The sequence below is a fragment of the Crocodylus siamensis genome, chromosome 6 (assembly GCF_052110815.1).
Source record: "Crocodylus siamensis isolate JL-2025a chromosome 6, ASM5211081v1, whole genome shotgun sequence".
Classification (NCBI taxonomy): Eukaryota; Metazoa; Chordata; order Crocodylia; family Crocodylidae; genus Crocodylus; species Crocodylus siamensis.
This window is the reverse complement of record NC_143400.1, coordinates 16,627,472-16,647,841: the sequence shown is the minus strand read 5'-3', so window position 1 is coordinate 16,647,841 and position 20,370 is coordinate 16,627,472. Positions and strand designations below refer to the sequence as shown.

At 57.9% G+C, this 20,370-nt stretch overlaps 1 protein-coding gene across 3 annotated transcripts in view; it reads right to left on the bottom strand.

Moving 5' to 3' along the window:
- ARHGAP30 (Rho GTPase activating protein 30) overlaps positions 1 to 20,370 on the bottom strand; it is a 29,340-nt gene extending 8,970 nt beyond the window's left edge. For all 3 annotated transcript variants that reach the window (XM_090056341.1, XM_090056344.1, XM_090056342.1), the window contains exons 1-7: positions 20,002 to 20,370; positions 9,933 to 10,035; positions 7,198 to 7,342; positions 5,487 to 5,569; positions 2,927 to 3,034; positions 2,308 to 2,435; positions 970 to 1,126 (exon numbers count right to left, since the gene is read on the bottom strand). In XM_090056341.1, coding sequence (XP_089912467.1) covers positions 970 to 1,126; positions 2,308 to 2,435; positions 2,927 to 3,034; positions 5,487 to 5,569; positions 7,198 to 7,342; positions 9,933 to 10,035; positions 20,002 to 20,110 — 833 coding nt within the window. In that variant the 5' untranslated portion in view covers positions 20,111 to 20,370. The remainder of the gene's footprint in view (positions 1 to 969; positions 1,127 to 2,307; positions 2,436 to 2,926; positions 3,035 to 5,486; positions 5,570 to 7,197; positions 7,343 to 9,932; positions 10,036 to 20,001) is intronic.

The following is a 20,370-nucleotide window of genomic DNA, read 5'->3' as shown; positions in this document are numbered from 1 at the left end:
CACGTGTTGGTCTAACCTGGGCAGTGGGGTCCAGCTCACCCGGACTCGGATGCAGTGAGGGATGGGAGAACAATGGCAGTAGCCACTGGACTTAACACAGCCGTCACATGCCCCCAACACAACCCACCCCAACAGCTCCATCCCCTGGATTTTGCCAGAAGGCCCTGCCCCCTGCTCGCTGGCACCTCCAAGCCCCATGACACAGGTTTGCTGGGCCTAAGTTTGACACCCCTGGTCCAACCCTAACACACACAGATGGTCCAATGCTCCAAAACCCTGAGTGCACTCTCACCCGCCTTGGGTGGAGCAGAGGGATGGGGGCCCTACTAATGCCAGCCCAACTTTTCCATGGCTGTAAGACTGAGGGAGGCTTTAATGACAGCCTTCCCATCCCTGAAGGGTGGTTATAAAAAGGATGGTGCCTGGACAAGGGACAAGGGGCAAGGGGCTGAACTTGCACCAACTGAGGTTTAAATAAAGAGGAACCATCTACCCTTGCAGCTGGCCAGCCCTGGGGCAGAGCCCTGGGGAGGTCAGGGAATCCCCACCATGGAAACATGGGGTAGAGAGACACTTGCCTGGGACAGACCTGCCTGGAGTAGGGGGCTGGACTCACTGGCCTCCTGAGCACCTTGCCAATCCCATGCACGTGTGAGCTCTCTGGGCAGGTCCCCGTCACTGGCCCAGCAGGCCCCAGCCCTGGCTCTATTCAAGGGGCCAGCCTGTGGCGAGGTTGCCCCAGGTTGGACCAGAGAAGCCATCACAGCCCTGGGGACCCTGGGGCAAGGGCACAGACTGTCTGCAGAAGCAGAGGGCCTGTGGTGCCATGACTGGCTCTAGCACCTGCGCTGCTCCTCCTCTGCGGGGGCAGGTCTGGATGGAGTCTGGGGCACCCATGTCTGCAAGCAGGAGCCAGGTGGCTGGGGAGGCCTCAATGGAGAGTGGGGAGGTGGGGGCAAGGGTACGTACTTGTGCTCGTTAAGCTCTATGATAGTGTGGTAGGGGCGCATCTGCGGGGGGCCATCCCCCGGGTGCAGCGTGGTGGGCACATTGTAGGGGAAGCTCTGGCCGTCAGTAAGGGGACCCGGCAGGAGCAGGGACTTTCTGAGGCTGTTGCGGTCGTTTCCTGCAGGGTAAAAGATGGGGCAGAATATCTCAGTGGATTAATGAGGCCTTTGTGCTAGCGACCACCACTAGGGACCCGGGGCTCCCCCAGACTTGGCTGGAGCCGGCAGGCAGAGCCAGCACCCACCCCCAGCTCAGCAGAGGCAGCTGTCCAGCCCCTCACTGCTGCAGGAGACAAGGGGTGGTCCTGGGGGGCATGGTCCCCACTGGACAGAGGAGAGTAGAGCCCAGCCCCAGCCCCGGAGAAATCAGTGCTGCCCTTTGGATCCCACTCCCTCTGGGCCCCAAGGCCTCTTCTTCTACCACTTGTCCCTGCAGAGAAGGGTTCCCTCCCCTCCAAGCTCAGCGCCTAGGTCACTGCTGGCACACAAGTGGCACTGCTCCTGGGCCCGGTGACACCCTGGGAAGGTGTCCCATACAGCCCATGGCGGGCTCCCTTCATCCCCTGCAGCTGGGGGCTGTTTTCTTCCAGGACCCATGCCCAGGTGGATCATCAGCACCCAGGGACTTTCAGACCCTCACATGGGAGCCTCTGCCTCTGTGAGCCCATGGCTGCAACAGGCTCATGGACAGCCACGGCAGCCACAGCTCATGGCAGCCCACAGCTCATGGCAGCCATAGCTTCCTCGAAGGACACGTGCCCATGTGGGTGGGGTCACGGCGAAGCTGGCAGCCAGAGCTCTTGGTACCCCTCAGCTGGCTGGGGCCAGCATGAAGGGTGTCTGGGCATGGGCCATACCCACTGCCCATGCCTGGCTGGGCATTTGTGTATCACAGGAGCTGTGATGTTTGGTGCCAGGCCTGGATGCAGCACCCGTGAGCTGCTGGCTCCACTAGGATCCCAACTCAACCCAGCCCAGGCCACCTCTGTCCGTCAAGTTGCATAGGCTCAACCTTCAGCCCCCCTCTACCCTCTGCAGGAAATCTTCTCTGCTAAGACCAGGAGGGACCTGCTGCAGTCCTCTCCTTTGACCAGGACCAAGGGGAGGATGGGGTCCTGCCTCTAGGTGATGGTGCGATGCCTCGGCCAGGAGCAGTGGGGCTATGCTCCATGTGGTCCTGGAGCAGGAGTCCCCCTGAGCCATCCCATGGCCCTCTGGTGTGCAGGGACCTGGGCTGGGTGCTTCATGGGCTCAGTACCCAGGCAGATGCCCACAAGGGACCAGGCCTGGCAGGACTCACTGCAGAGGGGGGCGTCTCCGAAGAGCTGTTCCACATGGGTAAGGATGAACTCCACCACGATGGATTGGACCCGAACCTCCATGAAGGCAGCCGTGCCATTGAACCCAGAGGCCTCGATGTCCTTGGACCTGGTGGGATCAGGGACAGGTGGCAGGGAGGGCAGGGCAGCTGAAGGAGGGCCTGGCTGCTGCGAGCTGGCTGGACCCCGCCACTGCCTGGCACCCACAAGCTGAGCAAAGCCAGGAGATGGGTGCACTGCACCCAGGTCTGGTGTAGAGGTCCCCAGAGCCAGAGAGAGCAGCATGGGGACAGGGGGATTCAGAGAGAATCAGGAACAAGTGCCCCACTGCTCAGGGTTGGGCTGGTTTGGATAAGCATGGTTTGCCCTGCCCACTGCCCTTGCTCTCTGTCCTTCCCCGTCCCCACCTCACCTCCCTGGTCCCCCATCTCCACCCACTCCCCGGTTATCAGTCTCCTTAAGCAGGACATGGCACCCATGGGCACCTAGCCAGCCCTTCCCCACTGCCAAGGTCCCTGCACCACCGACCACCATGGGAAATGCCCCCACTGGCCTGCAGATGCCCCCATTGTCCATCCCAGCCAAGTGAACCTCTCTCACCTGAGCAGGTTAGGGGCCCAGACGATGGCCAGGTTCCTGGCATGCATGTTGGTCTGGGCACTGAAGGAGGCCATGTGGACCAGGTGCTTCATCAGAAACTCCAGGGTCCTGCAGGAGATGGGGGGAGTGTATGAAGGCACCAAGGGCATTCAGGGAGCCACACTGGGCTGGGAGGGGGCCATAGGGCCCTGCCTGGTCAGGTCCGACCCATGTCCCCCATCACGGCCTCCTGTCTCCAGGGTAAACTTCTTGGCCTCGATGCCCCTGGGAAGCCCATGCCTGGTTCCTGCAATACTGACGCTGCTCCGTGGCTGCATGTGGAAGTTCCCCTTCAACTGGGACTTTTGGCTCCAGGCCAGGGACTTTTGAGGGAGCTGCAGCTTCCGACAGCACAGGCTCCTTCCCGGCTCTGCACAGCGCCCAGCACTGCAAGGGGCAGAGGCCAATGCCATGCAGATTGCATCCCTAGAGACTGCTGCCCACAGGTGCCTGCAGACCCAAGGAAGTTGAGCCCTGCCCCCCCGCCCCCAGCTGGCAGGACACCTCCCGCCATGTCCGGCTGCCAGCTCCATGCTGGTGGAGACAGAGATACCAGAGGAACAGGAGGTGGGGTATGCGAGGCTGCCGTGAGCTGTAGGACAAACCACAGTCCCTGTGACCCTGCACGGTACAGAAAACAGCCAGCATTGGGCTGGGAGGGAGCCCAGAGGGTGGTGGAGGGCTGAGCTGGAGGGTGGATGGGGTGGCTCCCTCCATGACATGTGGCCAGGGGCAGATCCAGGGGGTGCCATGGTGCAGTTGCACCCCACTTTGATCCCTGCTCCACCCAAACTTTAAAACCAACTGCCTGGGAGAGCAGTGGCATTTCTATTCAGGCAATGCTGACACAGTCACCTGACTTCATGGCTCATTGACATCTCCATGATTCCTGCTAATCTCTCCACTCCACAGGTCTTAAAGACCCTCTCTTCTCTGTAGTTGTTTTGATGTTCCACTATTCAAGCTATCCTTTCTTCTGTAATTCTGCTGTCTGTCAGCCAGTCCTGGACATGTCTCTCTTCTATTTCAGAACCCCACAAACTGTTTTTAGCTTTAGCTAAAACCCTTAACTTAGGTGTGGTCATATTAATTCAGAAATGACTGACAGTGAAGTATTGGAGGCACTGGTAAGACACTCAAGAAGGTGAGAATGAGACATACACTTAACTATAACGAGTACAGGACTAATGACAATATCTTTTGACTATTTTTGGCCTCGTTTGTTGTGGTTTTTTTAACTTAATATATGATCTAGCAAATTAATGCCCATCCCAACAGTTACGTTTGTTTTTGCTTAGATCTGAAGCCAACACAACACCAGCCCCCTAGCCTATTAGTAAAGCTTCTAGTTTTTCTTTAACTGGAGAAAAATGTGTTGTGCTATACATGATGATGGCACACCTTGACATCTGCACCCCCCTTTTCAAAGTCCCAAGGAGGTATTTTCCCCTGATCAGATTGGTGCAGGTTGGGGGAAGAGGGGGGTTGCCTTCTTCTGTAGCAGGGGCACGGTCTCTACCTGGGACCTCTTGATCAAACATACTTTGCAGCAGCAAGAATCCTAGAATCCTAGAAAATGAGGGTTGGAAGAGACCTCAGGAGGTCACATCTAGTCCAACGCCCTGCTCAAAGCCAGACCAACCCCAACTACATCATTTCAGCTAAAGTTTTGTCTAGCTGGGTTTTAAAAACTTCTAAGAATGAAGGCTCCACCCTCTCTCTGGGTAACCTGTTCCAGTATTTTACTACCCTCCTCATGAGAAAGTTTTCCCTAATATCTAACCTGAGCTTCCCTTGCTGCAAGTGGAGACAATTGCTCCTTGTTCTGTTGGACAAGACACTGGCTGTTGTGGTTCCCCTTGTGTTACCTGTGGCAGGTGAGGAGGTTCCTGGTGTCTGTAGACAATGAGCCTTGTGACTGTGTGAGAGCACTGATTGTGTAGTTTTAAGAATAAGTTAGACAAGGGCATGTCTATGATGGTTGGGACGGGGATGTCCCTGCCTTAGGTAGAGGTGGGACTAGAGGGAACCTGCAGGGCCCTGCCAGCCCGACTTCTCCTGGGACTCCACCAAAGGCTCTGAGTTGTTCTGAACATCACCATGGAGGCCAATGCCCAAATGTCCGTGGGCTGCTGAGGCTGCGACTTGCGCTGTGAGCAGCTTTTGAAGGGGCACTCTGTCCAGCTTTACCCAGCCACCCTGGGGCAGGGCCTGTGAGAGAATTAGGGGGCCCGGGGCATCCTGGCAGGGGGGCAGCCACACCTCCCATTTGGGATCTGATGTGGGGGCAGCTCTAAGCTTGTGGCTTGGTTCAGCTGTACCCCCATTGCACACTGTAGGCCCTGACTAGGGGCAGCACATGCTATCAATGCCCCACCAGTGCCTCACAGCCCAGACATGTACCCACACTGGGGAAGAGGAGAGCTGAATGCTTTGGACTAGATAGCTGTGCCTTGAACCAAGGCTGGGGGCACCCTCCGCTGGCATCAGCCTGGCCAGGCCTGGGCACAGTGCTGGGTACCTGTAGTGTGGCAAGGGCATCTCCTTAAGAACCTCCTTGATCTTCACCAGCCGTCCCTCCTCCATCTGGATGGCCACTGCATCCTGCACCAGGGATGGGGGAGAAAAAAGGGGTCAGAACTGGGACTGTCCATATCACGTGCCCACCTTCTCCACCCCCCAACAGTGCAACCGGGGTTGGGGGGGGACAGAGCCACCGAGTGAGCCCAGGGCCTGAGTGAGCCCAGCCTGAGACCACCATGATGCTCTTGACCTATCTGTACCTGGCCTGAGGCCCTGGAGCCTGGGCCTTTCTGCTTGTTCTTGGCCTCCCCCTGCCTCACGGCCTGCCCAAGCCTGCTGGACTTTCTGAGCTTGGACTCCCGGCTCTTCTGTGCTGTGACTGTGGCCCAGACCTGCCCATAGCACCCCCCAGCCTGCTGCAGCTTCCGCTGCATTTGCCTGCCACCCCTCACCGTCCATGTGATCTTGGAACCTGCTGGGAGTCCACAGGGCAGCCAGAAATTGTGGGACCAGAGTCAGCCCTGGAGAAGCAGCCCTGGCGCTGGTGCCTCATGCTGATGCTGGAGGCTCCCCAGGCCTGGCACAGCCCATGCTCGTGCCAGGATGGAGCATCGTGATGTTAAGAGGGGCAGCACAAGCCTCCTTCCCTGCCTCTCCAACTCCATGCTCTGAAGCATGTGTGCCAGGTTCCAGCTAGAGGGGAAAGACCTCCCTGGCGCATGGAAGAGGCTTATTCAAATCCCCTCTGCCAAAGGAGGAATTTGAACCCTATTTTCCCGCATCCCAGGTGAGTGCATTAACCATTGAACTGATGGACAGAAGGGACCTGCAGCCTTTCTGGGAGGAGAGGCTCTGGATCTATCGGTAAAAGCCAGGAGTTAGTAAAGCCAAGAGGATTCTGGGGCATCATGCATTGCTGTCATCAATGCTGAGCAAGCCCAGTCTGTACTTGTGTCTGCCTACCAGCTCTTTCACTTCTGGCTCTCCCCTCTTTCACTTTCCAGGTCGGGAGTCTGGAGTCAGTAACTGGAAGAGGGAGTGGGCTTGAAACAGGTGCCAGCCCCCTTCAGTGCCCTCTGGCAAAGCAGATCCTTGGCCATGATGGACTGACCTTAGCAACCCAGACCCAGGTCAGCTTGTCAGGAGTGCCTCTGATCTGATTCCCCCGCACAGAGGAGACACAGGTGGTTCAAGACCTTTGATGTGTGGGAGCAGATGCACATTCTGGCCTGAGCCCTTCCCACAGTTGGGGACGCTGTGCTGGGTTGTTCCTGCTGGGACCAGGGCTGGGATAGGAGCGAGCAGCACCAGGAAATGCCCAGCACTGTCTCTCCACTGAGCTGCATGCCAAGGAAGCTCTCTCTCTGCTGCCTTCTCCCAACCCCATCACCCTAGTGTCTCTGCCCCTAGCACACAGAGTACCATGCATGTCCTAGGCCTGGAAAGCAAACCCAGCAGGGATCAGGCTATCCTCCTAGGGCAAGACCCAGGCTGGGGACCACTCACCACATCCATTTTTACTATGGAAAGGGGATAGATTTATCTTTCTGCCTTTTGGCTTGAGCAAAGGCAGTGATTGCCTTGGGATCCAGCAACCTGCCCCCCTTGCAAAGTCACAGCAACACCCCAGTGCCTGCAGCTCTGTGGTGGACACAGCAGCTCCGGGCAGGCCATGCTGTATGGCTGCTCCCAGGGGCTAGCACGCTCACCGCAAATTTGTCATAGAGCTGGTAGGTGAGGAGGGGGTTAGGCAGCTCCCGGAAGTAAGCCTTGCACAGGGAGCTGACACAGTGGATGTCCTGCAGATACACATCCTTGTTGAGGTCGGGGCTGCGTTCACTGTCAAACTCCTGCCTGCAAAGGAGAAAGGAGGTTTCCTGGGTGAACTTTGAATTGGGAGAGCTGAGGGGAGCCTGCCCCTGCCCAAGCACCTGGCCACCTGCCATCTGCTCACAAGCTCACACAGACCCCCTCCATGCCCCTGCTGGGCTGGGCCAGTTGAAGACCACCTGACAGGGCATGGGTGGATCCAGGATTGGAAAAGTGGGGGTGCATCCCCCCCCCATAACACAGCACATATTTTTATTCAGGTCAAAAGTAACTAGAAGCTTTACTAATACATAGGAATGACTGGAATGAGTCAAAACAGTCCACAGGGCTGTGAAATAGGAGCTATTTCCAGAAGCAGCAGACAGCAGAACTGCAGAACAAAGACTGGCTTGGTAAGTGGAACAGCAAGACCATTAAACAGGAGAGGGTCGTTAACACCTGTAGAATGAAGGGATCAGGTAGATTTTAATGAGCCATGGATTCAGTTGACTCCCTAGCTGCTGCCTGAACAGAAATGCTGCGGCCACTGCAGGCAGTTGGGTTTTAACTTGGGAGGAGCAGAAATCAAAGCAGCGGGGTGCACGTGGCAAACCCTGGCTTATGGCCCTGCTTGAGCTGACAGGCCCTCCTTTCCCTGTACTGCTATTCCCAAGGCCCAGGCATGGCCTGCTCACTGCAGTTCCTCCATCCAGGGACATGAAGACAGCAAGGCAGCCTGGGCTAGTACAGGGTGGCATGACCCAGTTACAGAGGAGAATGGAAGGATCATATTCCCCACCACCACCCTGAGCTGCCCCAGCTCCCCCCTCTGGCATCCAAGACAATCACTCTGCTCTACTGTAGCCGGCCACCCAGTGCGCTTTGGCGCAAGTCCGGCCTCCCGCAGGAGCACACCCAGTTGCTGGGAGTCGCTCTGGGGGCATCACTGCAAGCCCTGGGGCCTCCCCTGGCATCTGGTGGGGGTCGGTGCAGTGGGTTCCAGCAACAGTAAGAGCCCATTTTGCCTGTCCTGTTGTCAGTCCTTCAGCCGTGCTGTTCCAGTGAGAGGTTTGGGACCTGCATGGACTGATGCCTTGGCTACAAAGCGTCATCAGGTCGTGTGCTCCGTGAGGATGCCTTGGTGGACGTAACACAGGAGTTTAAGCTCCCTAAAATGACTCTCTGTGTCCCTGAGCCTTATGCCTGTGCCTGTTCCTGCAGCCGTGGGCCAAGTGAGATCAAAGGGGCTCCTCAAGGATCACTCCCAGCATCCCTGGGATGCAGAAGCTCCGCTTTGCCACTCGCCCCGACCCTGGGTTGCAGGGGATGGGTCTGTATGGTAAGTTGACCCGGCAGGCCTCTCGCCTCTGTTTGCTTTAAGTTACCTATTGTCCAAGTCAGTCCCCGTACTGGTGGCGTATGCAACGCTAGAGCACCACTCACATGGACTCTCCCCACTCCTGCATCACCTTGGAGTGTTTTCTGTAAGACTTCCCTGGTTCCAAATGAACCAGGCAGGTATTGGGCATGAGAGGTTTCCTTCCCAAGCGGATCCTTTGCTTATGATCGGGGATGATATTTTCTCTGCCTTGGGACTGAGTCAGCAAGACCCTCTTCCAGCCTGGCACACTGATCTCCAGCTCAGTCATGCTCGCAAGGCTCAGGTGGGAAGTCTCTTCTACCTGATGTCCTGATAGCCTGGCTGGAGAGCTTTCCTTCTTGCAGATCCAGTCACCTTTGACTCACCGATCTGCGCATTGCATTAGCCACTGCTCAGATGCACCTAGACATCTGGTCCCACTGTGCCCGACTGCCCCTTTGGCTGAGCTTTGGGGTACCAGCTTCACCTGCTGCTGCCAGGCCATGTTTCTCTGCTCTCCATTCGCTGAGCACTGATTCCTGCTGCCACCCCAGCTCCTACTCATGGCTCTGGACTTTTGGCTTCTGACTTTAGCTCTGGGCTTCCAGTTCCAGCTCTCCCCATGCCTCTGCCTCTCAGTCCAGCTTTCCAGGCTCCTGACCCACTGCTTCATTCCCTGCCAGCCAGGCCCAGCACTTTCCAGCACCCTGGGATGCTCCTCAAGGGCTGCCCCTGATCCAGAAGCAGTGCAGGTGCCTCCAAATAAGTGAATCAGCCAGAGGGAGTGAGGCGGGCTGATCACCCACCCTCCAGCACTGTACGGAAAGGGCTGGCATGTTGGTCAGTGCCTGGACACTGGGCAATGGGACATCTCAGCCCCTAACAAAGGGAGAGCTGCATCCGGGAGCCTACAGCCCTTCTGGATGCTCGGGGGCTGGGGAAGGTCATGACCAGGAGGGGCATTGGGCTGACATACACTGCATCCTGGCCCATCGGGGTTCTTGGACCATGGCCTGGGCACCACTGCTCCCACAAGGCACAAGGAGTGGAAAGCTATCCATCCAGCAAAGGTCTCAGATGCCAGGAGATGAGGGGCCTACTCCCAGTGGGAGCTCAGACCCAGGCTGGGCCACTCGGTGCCTCAATAAGGGAGCCACCAGGAGCTGGGCTTGGCCCACAGGGCTAGTGGAAAGCCACAGTTGCCTGGTCCATCTTGGGGGCCATGCATGTAGGGGGAGCCCTACCTGCAGCGGGGAGTGTTAACTCCATCCTTACCTCAGCTTCTGGATGTTGGACGAGACCCCTGAAAGCCTGTAGATCCCATCCACGATACCGTGGTGCTCCACGAACTCCGTGCAGCTCTTCAGCACCTGGGGCACTGGGGGGAGAGGGACAGTCCAGTCAGAGCAGCTCCCATGGCTTGGTCACAGAGCCATGGCTGCTCCAAGACCCCCATTGCCATATGAACTCCCAGTGTCTCATCTCCCCTGGGAGAGCCCTTAGCTGTGTGTCCCGGAGAAAGCCAAATTCTCTATGAAGGTGCTGGGGAGCGGGGGAGAGGGGAGATCATACTGAATCCTTCTCACTGCCTCTGGCCCAGGACCAGAAGCCCCTTAGCCTTGGGCTCCAGCTGTTCCCCCCTGCCACTGCTGGACACAGGCAGCTGCCCAGGGCCTCGTAACGAGAGGCATGTTGCTAGGAAAGCACCCACACCACCGGCCAGTGCTGGGCTACTTGCCACGGGCTGCTGAGGGAGGTGCTGTCCCCGGCACCTGTGCTCTGGCTACCCTGATGCCTCCTTGCAGAGGACTCTGGGCGATGTTGGCAGCAACCTGTGCCTGCCCTCCACTAAAGGGCAGGTAAGGGAAGGAGCAGGTGAGGACCTGCTGGGCTGTGGAGCTGGCTGCAAGGGGTGGGGAAGTGGTGTGTGCCTGGGTCCTCTCTCCCAACACGCCTGCCTGGGCTCAGTGCCAAGAGGGGGAGTAGGGTTCACTCAGCACCTCTCCCCTGTCAAAGCTCACCCGCCTTGGGGAGCACATCCCTGGGGACCCGACGCAGGTGATGGGGAGCCTTCTGGGAAGGGCTGGGGGTTGGCAGGGCTCCCATGGGAGGAAATCTGCTGTGTGCCTGCATCCCACCACCCCACCAAGTTGTGCGTCAGAGGCCCCAGACTGCTGACGACAGCAAAGGGCTGTGGTAGAAGGAAGTCAGGTTGGGGACTCAGTTACCACTCAGCGCACTCAGTCACTGGGAAGTTTCCTTCTGGTGAGTGGCATAGATCTTGCCTGGCTCCATGCCATTGGCATGACTATACAAGAACGGAGGGGGAAGATCCTGCCCCCCCCCATTTTGCCAGACGGGCGCTGCACAGAAGGAACCAGGCTGGCACGACACTGCGAGAGGTTGGGCAGGGTGGAGTCCCCAGCTGATTTCACTTCTGCACTGTGCACAGGAAATGCACACAGAGGACCCGGAGCCAGGCTCCCAGTGCAGTGAGCATGCATGCAGGGGCGGGGGTGTGGGGCTGGGGCAGGAGCTGCCGAGCCTCACAGCTGCCCCGGCTCAACGCCAATCCCTTCCAGACCCCTTTCAGTGGAACGAGGCCTAAGTGCCATGGGCCGCCAGCCAGTTGCTGGTGGAAGGGTAGGTTCGTTTGCACCACTCACGAATATAAGCAGAACCAGGAGGAAATGCATTGCCCTGTCACCTTGCAGCCACAGAGCTGCATCAGGCACGAAGCCCTGCCCTCGGCAGCCCACTGTGAGGGGAGTGAAAAGGGGACTGCCTGGATCTCGGGTTGCAGGGGAAAGCATAGCCCTGCCACCCCCATAAAGGCCACGACATCATCAGGGAACAGAGGTGATGTCATGGGGAAGGGAAGAAAGAGGAACCAGCAGAGCAAGGTTTAACAGTGCCTGCATGTCCTGTGTTCTCCCTGCTGTGATTGCCAGGCTCAATAAATCCAGGCCCACATGAAAGAGAACAACAACCAATTTCAACCATGGAGCAGTATGCAACCTCTGCAGACCCCTGCTGTATCCCTGTGTCCATCTCAGTGTCTGTCTCTCTGTCTTTCTGTGCCCCATCCCACCCCTCCCTGCCCCTAGCTAGAGCCACCCAGGTCCCTCAGCCTCCTGTTCCCCACCCCTCAGTCCTCCCCCTGCTTTCAGGGGCTCCGCCCCCAGGACCGAGTCCCCTTCATCCCAGCTCAGGTGGGGCTGAGCCTGAAGCCCACCCCCCCAGCTTACTGGGGCAGCATTGACCATGGAGACATGGGCTGTGCCCTCTCTCCAGGCTGCACATACACAGGCAGCCCCCCCACCCCACTGCAGGGACACTAGGTATTAGGGACACCCAGCACCTTGGCAAAGGGGGTGTGGAGAGGCAGCCTGCTGTCCCCACAACGCCCTGGTAGCTCTGCGCTGGTGAGGCAGAGCAGGGAGCTTGGCTCAGACCGCTCTTCCACCTAACAGGGACCCTGAGTGGGGTGGTGGCAGGGGCTGAGCAGCATTGCGTGGGGGTGGGATGCCCGGGAGGGCACCGGGAAACACAGAACGAGCTGTGCCCAGCACAGCTTTCACTCGGCCCTGGATAAGGGCAGCTCTGATCCTGGCTGAACATGGCACAGTAGAAACCAGGCTCAGAGGCCACATCTACACATGGCTGCCCCAGGTCTGTCCAGGGGTAATCCTGCCCGCTCAGGTGGCCCCAAGAGACTGCCGTGGGGAGCTGCAGGGGGAGGCTTGGGCAGAAGCACTCAGTACAGGCACCCACCAGCCGTGGCAGGGCTGCCTGTGCCTTCCCGGTCCCTGGCACACGGGTGCAAGGGGTGACCCCTCGCCCTGAGTTCAACCCACTTTCCCATGCAGTTTGGGGTAAGCCACAACACAGGCTCCCAGTGACCGCCATGCCATGGGACAGTCACGTGCCCAACCTGTGCTGCATACATGTACCATGCACTGTACCGCTCCTGGGACAAGAGACTCCTGGGCTACCACTCAGGCTAGCACCTGCTGCTCAGGCCTGCCCACTCCCTTGTGCAAATGCAAGCCAGGCACTGCTTAGCAAGCATTGCTAGGGTGATGCAATGGCTCCTTGATATGCAAGGTGCAAAGCCAGGATCTTGGGGCATGCTCAGAGCAACCCTTTGCAAGCCAAGGTGGTGGAGAACATGCCTGCCAGGCCCGCCTCTACCAGATAGCATCTCAATCCTGGCTCATCCCAACGCTCCCTGAGCAGAGTTTCATAGTTTCATAGTTTCTAGGGTCGGAAAGGACCTGAGCAGATCATCTAGTCCGACCCCCTGCCCTGGCAGGAAAGAGTACTGGGGTCAAATGACCCCAGCTAGATGTTCATCTAACCTCCTCTTAAACACCCCCAGGGTAGGAGCCAGCACCACTTCTCTTGGAAGCTGGTTCCAGACCCTAGCCGCCCTGACTGTGAAGTAGCGCCTTCTGATATCTAACCTAAACCTACCCTCTGCCAGCTTGTGACCGTTATTCCTGGTCACTCCTGGTGGGGCTCAGGGGAGCAGTGACTTCCCCAATGCCTGCTGATCCCCCCTGACTAGTTTATAACAGGCCACAAGATCCCCCTCAGCCTTCTCTTGTGGAGGCTGAACAGGTTCACGTCCCGCAGCCTGTCCTTATAGGGCCTGCCCTGTTGTCCCCTGATCATACGAGTGGCTTCCTCTGGACCCTCTCCATGCTGTCGACATCCCTCTTGAAGTGTGGCGCCCAGAACTGGACGCAGTACTCCAGCTGCGGCCTGACCAGTGCCGCATAGAGGGGAAGAATCACCTCCTTGGACCTGCTCAAGATGCATCTGTGGATGCATGCCAAGGTGCGGTTGGCCTTCCTGACTGCCCCCCCACACTGCTGGCCCATGTTCATCTTGGAGTCAGTGATCACTCCCAGATCCCTTTCCGCCTCCGTGCTGACAAGAGGGGAGTTCCCCAGCCTGTAGGTATGGTGCCGGTTGTTCCTCCCCAGGTGCAGCACCTTGCACTTGTCTGTGTTGTATAAACCCAGGTGCCCACTGCTGTCCTCATGGGAATGAGGTCACAGCAACCCTGGGCACAGAGCTCTCCCCTGGCCCCTCACTCGGGTCTCAGCCTGGTGGGGACAAGATCCCAGGTTGTGTGGGGAAGCCTCCTGCTGCAGGGAGCTGTGCGTGTGCCCGAGCTCTGCTGAGCAATGCCCCGGTGTAGCGCTGAGGGGCGTTGTGGGCTGGGTGGAGCTCGTTCAATAGCAGCTAAAACTGGCCCTGCCTGCTCAGCTCTTATGCATCTATCCTGGCTGCTTCCCAGCCTGGAGGATAAACATCCCGGCTTCTCCTTGGAAGCTGGGCTGGGTGCGCTAGCATTCCCCTTTATTCCCAGCCGCTGTGCAGGCTTGGCTGCTGGAGGCTAAAGAGCTACCGCGCCCCAGCCCAGAGGTGGCTGCATTGCATTGATGGGCAAATCATTTCTCGTATCTATTTAGGTCCTAACCACCACCAGTGGCCACTGGCACGGTTCTGAGCTGACCCCAAGGGTTGGATGTCATGTCCCCGGGTAGCCCACCCCCTCTGCACATGTGGTACTCAGCCCCCCACATAGACACCTGACCCAGCTTTGTCTCAAGCTGACAGCACCCCAACTAACATGCATCCAAAATAGCAGCTGCCTACAACAGGGCTGGCCTCTCAAACCCCTGGGGACTCAGATAAGACATGAGGAGCCACTGATTTTCATGGAGCAGTGGATTGATTGGGGAGAAGCACCTACAGACTGCTGCACAGGACCTGGGCACGGGGCCCATCAATGCTTGACCCTACTCACTTGGCTTGCTACTTCCTGGGTCAACCGTGCCAAGGAAACAGAGGTGGCCAAAGCAATAGGAGTGATGGGGCATGGACGCAAACCCTGGCAGGGCAAAGAGCAAGAGCAAATTCTGCCCTGTTAAGTTGTGGCTTGTCACGGAGTCACTAAGGGAGCAGGGGAGCCGATTTGGCTGGAGGTTTTCACCACTCTGTACCATGGGTGGGCAATTATTTTGGGCGGAGGGCCACTTACCGAGTTTTGGCAAGCTGTTGAGGGCCGCTGGAAGTCCCACCCTCTAACCCCTGACCTTTGCCACCAGAAGTCCCTCCCCTTCCCCTCGGAAGCACGCCTTTCAGCAAGGGGTTTTGCCATCTTGGAACCAGAAAAATACCAAATTATATTCTAAAAAGTGATCATCTACAACATTCATTAATTTGAGTTCAAAAAGATATTTTTATCTTGATTTATATGGTTTGTGTAGTGTACACACAGGTGATCACACAATAGCTTAAAATGAAGTCTTACTATTGTATACTGGGGGGCAAGCGGGTGGGAATAGGTTTGTGGGGGGCTGTAGGTGTGTGGGTATGTGGGAAAGAGTGTGGGTGTGTGTGCATGGGCAGTGTGGGGGTGTATGTGGGGTGTTGGGGGATGGGGTTTGTGGATGATGTATGTGGGGGTGGGTGGCTGGGGTGTGTGAGGAGGTGGGGGTCTATGTGTATGTCAGTGTGAAGTGACGTATGGGTGCATGTTTATGGTGGGGTGTGTGTTGGACTCACCCTACACACACACACACCCACACACACACACACACACGGGTTGTGTGTAGCTTTGGTCCCTGATTCAATTCGGCAGAGATTTGGCCTGATTTGGTGGCCAAATCTCCAAATGCAAATCAAATCAGAAGGAGAGCCTTTAATTTGTCCAAATCGATTCAGAAAGATTCGGTGATTCGGACATAGATACAACTTTAAATGTTTTTTTCTACATACCTCAAGGTAGCAGGGGCTCATGAACACTGAGGTGCTGGGGCACATGGAGTGTCCCACAGGAGCACCGGGGGCTCCCCAGTGCGCTCGGCAGCAGACCCAGAACTGGACCAGAAACACTTCCGGGTCTGCCGGGGAGCATGCAGGGGGCTCCCCGTGCCCCTCCAGCTTGGTGACTGGTACCTCCTGGGTCTGGGGGACCCCCAGTGTGCTCCCCAGTGGACCCAGAAGTGGACCAGAAGTACTTCCGGTCCACTTCTGGGTTCACCTCCAAGCACATGGAGGGCCCACTCCTGTGGGATGCTCCATCTGCCCCAGCATCGCAGCATTCACAAGCCACACCTAGTACCTTGAGGTATGTAGAAAAAACATTTAAAGCTGTGTCTATGTCTGAATTACTGATTCTGCGAATCAGAATTGAATCTTCAGATTTGGTTTTGACCAAATTGAATCGGGACAGTGATCCAAATCAACTAATCGAATCATTGCCCCTGATTTGGGCTGAATCCGAATTAAATATGGCCCATTTCACACACCCCTAACACACACGCTCTGTGCCTCCCTACACACACACACACACACACACACACACACACACTCTGTCCCTCCCTTCCTCTGTGTGCACACACCTCCTGCTCCTGGCCCTGGGGTACTGGCACAGGTCCCATGCTCCTGCAGTCCAGAGATGCAGCTGGGAGCCATGTGGTGCCAAAGCAGTGGCCGGCAGGAAAGCAGGGAAATGGCTGGGAATGAGGCGGGGCTGGGCTGCGGGGCCCTGCTGCCAGCTCCCCTTGGGTCCTACTGTACCTGGCTCTTGACATCTTTGACAGGAAGCCTTGAGCAGATAAAATTAATTTTCTAAATTTTTTAGGGGCCCTGTAGGATGGCTAGAATGGCCTGGCAGGCCCGATCTGGCCCACGGGCTATATTTTACCCACCCCTGCTATATACGTACATCCACCCCAAGCCTGTCTGCATGGGGTGGGAAAGACTTCTAAATAATGCTAACGGTATTACCAATAACTACAACAGCAACATTATTATTATTACTGTTATTAATAAGAACGATGGTGATGATGATGATGAAATGTGCTGAATTTGTTCAACTGTTTTTGACAAGAAAACTTTAAAAAAATGAGAAAGTGGGAATGTCTGAGCGGAGGTCTTTCACTACAGACCAAAGCTGATTTCTTGCCCTGTAACCAAGATTTTTTGGATTGGAAATTTACCAACATTTAATTTTTAAAAAATGTGATCCATTTCATTTGGGGTTGAAGAAACATTTTTGTTGATCGCAAATTGTCACTGCTGTTGTTGCTGTTATGTTATGTTATGCCATATCATATCATATCATATCATACCATATCACGCTACACTACACTTTATTGCATCAAATTCTATTCTATTCTATTCTATTCTGCTTTACTGCATCTCATTACATTACGTTGTACTGTATCATTCCCCGCAAGACCTGAAAAAAACCTGCCCTGCATTCAAAACTTGTCTAAAACTACCCCAGGCCAGCCCAGCAGCTGATCCAATAAAAGATACCCCTGCCCACTGGCCCCACCCCCTCGAATCCTTGCCTCTCACCTATTTCCTGGATGGGGACTGTATCACTACAGTGCTACCGCACTTCCCTCCCCCCACCCTGCCCTCCGTCTCTCATTTTGAAGAGGAAACTAGTGCATTTCCTGGTGCAGGTCCCCGGGAACCCAGCATGAGCTGGTTTTTTAGCCTGCTACTCTGGTAGCTGGGGTCACACCCAGGTGACTGAGCGCAGGGGCTCCAGACCCAAGAGGCCAGTTGTGGGAGCAGTGTCCTAAGGAAGCTGCTCCAGCAGGAGGCTGCAGCTCCGTGCACTGCCTGCTCCTGGCCCTAAGGGCTGCGGGGTAGTGGTGGTGGGGGGATCCCGCTGCAGCCCCAGTGTGGGGAACACCAGGCCAGAGGGGTCCTGAGAAGTGGCATTGCTGGAAAGCTGCTGCCAGGGCCTGGCTCTGCTCGGGCAGGGGCAGGATGGCATCTCTAGCTGAGGTTCACACCCAGTTTTCAGGACCTGCTTTCCACCCACTGCCCCTAACCCTGGAGTCTGGGTTAGCATTGTGGCCTCTTTGCAGCTCTACCAGGGTTAAAGCCTGACCGCACCAGGCAATGCAGTGAGACACAGGGCCTGGATGGGCAGTGACCTGCTCTTGGCACCGCCATGCCAACCATTGGGCCCGAAAACACAGCCTGGGGAAGCCTCCGGATGGGGCCATTTTGCAACATTCACCCAGAGGATGCTGCGGCACACAGGCTGCCCCTTGGCAGGGACTGACATCACGCTGCAGCCCCAGGCCCAGGCCCAGCCTCCCCAGCCTTGTCCTGGGTGTTCACTTTGCACCTCCGCCTGGCGCCCAGCTCGTTTCCCTTCGGCAGCCTGAGCGCTTGCTTAATCAGCACTGAGGCAACCGCCTGTCAGCCATGCCCCGCCCCCCCCCCCCCCCCGCTTCTCTCCCTGCCCGCAGAGCCGTGGTCACGGTAGCTGTGCCCAGGCCCCTCCTTGGGGGCACCGCTGCCACAAAGCTGAACGCTGGGGGCAGGGGCCCATGGCGGTGCCACAAGGGCTCCATCCCCGCAGGGGTCAGTGGCCACCAGGTGCGGGGACAATTGCTGCCGTGCACAGACCAATGGGCTTGCTCCAGCTCAGCTCTCCCTATGCAAGCCCTCAGGGGCACCCCAAGCCAGGAGGGGTTGTGGGGACAGGGACGGGGGACTGGGGAGGGGAAGGTTAATTTCTGTGGATTCATGGCCTGGCATCGGGACCCTGGCAGCCACGGTGGCAAGGGTGCTGGTGGATTGGTGCAATGGGGGTCAGCTCCTCAAGCGCCTGCTCCAGGGCTGAGAGGCTAGGGCTGGAGGCAGAGCAGCACCCCTGGAGCAGCTGCAGGGATCCCAGCACCACCTCGCAAGCTGGCACGCTCACAGCAAGCTGGGCCCAATGGCCAGAGCCCCAGCACCCACCTCTGCCCCCAGCACCCTGCTGGCCCCCTGGGACTCCAAGGGCGGGGGTTTCTCGAGCACCCGGCTGCCCACGGACTGTATCTTGTGAGACCTAAATCATCGGCTCCATTAACTTCAGTGGAGCAGAAACTACAGCTGAGCCCCTGCCTGCATTTCTTGAACTGGTCGGAGCTGACACATGGGGTGAGGGCCAGGCCCACCCGCGGTGCTGAGCCCCCAGCAAGCCTCAGCTCATTTCTCCAGCGGGTGCAAAGAGCCTGGAAGTGCTCTCGAGGGGCCAAGCCCAGCTTGGTGTTGAAACATCCTGCCCAGTTGTTGTCCTAACGGCACAGGGTTAGATAGACAGCGCTCAATCAAAGCCACGGGCAGTGCTCTGCCCCGAGCCTGGCATTAGGCTGTGGCAAAAAAAAAAAAAAAAATCACTCGATCCCAAAGCTTCCCCCCACTCCGACTGGCTGATCGCTTGGAAAGGATATGTTTCCAGGCCAACCGGAAGTGGGGGGTCTCCTGTTGTCAAGTCCGGGCCCTGGATCCTGCTACGGTCCTGGCTGAGCAGAGACCCTGGGAGAGCCTGCCGGAGCAGCCCGTGGCTTCGCCCCAGCCTGCGCCACTCCACGGACTCGCCCGGGTGCTCGGCCCTGCCCCGAGAGAGGAAGGGAAACCAGGCCTGCCCCATGACGGCACAGCAGCCGCTTCCCCCCGCTTTCGTTCTGATTGGCCAAACACTTTGAAAGGCTCCCTTTCCAGGACCAAGCCCTGCATGGATCACAGCTCGGGATCAACCCTGGCTCCATTGCATGGAGGGCTGCGGAGGGGAGCCCCGCGGCATAGCATCTCACCCCTCCCTCCCATCCCCCAGCTCAGCAGGTCCACTTCCCGCCTCCATGCTCCATCCCCAAAACCCTGCCCGGTCCCGGGGCCTGCCAGGCCGTGCTGGGCAGAGGATGGCAGCTGATCTTCGCCGCTGCACACTCTGCCTTTGGTTTCCTGCCTTTATCTGTCATCCCAAATGGGCTCCAACTAAATCAGTGTGGAGAGCACCCGGGGCCTGACTGCTCCTGCTGCTTGCTAGGCAAAGTCCAGGCTCTGGTCCTGGGGATCCAGGGCATCCCGAGCTCTCAAATTCATGTTGCACCCCCCGAGTCCTCTCCCTCATGGGCAGGCTGCAAATAGCGGGCACCAAGTCATCGACAAGCCCCACGAGGCCTGCAGCTGAGCGGGGCCAATGTCTTGCAGGGCGGGATTGGGGGGGTCTGGAATGATGCTAGCGTACGGCACCGCACACCCGCGATGGCCGGCGGCACTGCAGCCCCCCCGGGAGCATGGCGCCCAGAGAACCTACAGCTACAAAGGCCCAGGGAGGGGGGGCTGCAGACGGGCACGCCAGCCCCTCCAGGCTTGCACGGCCCCACTGAGCCCGCAGCAACCAATGCCAGGGCAGCGAGGAGCGCAGCGGCCCCATCCTCTCCAGCATCCCTGGACGACTTCCTGCTTCGCCCCACAGGGCCCAGGGCTGGGCGAGAACCGTGAAAGCAAGGCGCCCGCTTACCTTCCTGGCCCGACTGCTGCAGGTGCTCCAGCAAGTCGCAGCCGAAGACCCGGTCCTTGGCGGCCCCTTTCCGCCGCACCTTCTGCCGGGCTTTCAGGGCAAGAGACATGGGGGCGGGCGAGCAAGCGGGAGCCCCGGGGGCCCCGGCTCTAGCACTCACGTCCCAGCCCTTTGTGCTCCCAGGGCCACCTGGCGCACGGGGCCTGTGCAGCAGCTGGGTGACAGGGCTCTCAGGCCCCGGTGCCGCCCATGGCCGCCATCCACACACCGTCCCACGCACTTCCTTAGAGCCACCCCATCACAGCCGTCAATCCACTGGGTCCGGGGAGAGAGTGCCAGTCGGCAGCCACGGTGCACGCCCAGCCCCGG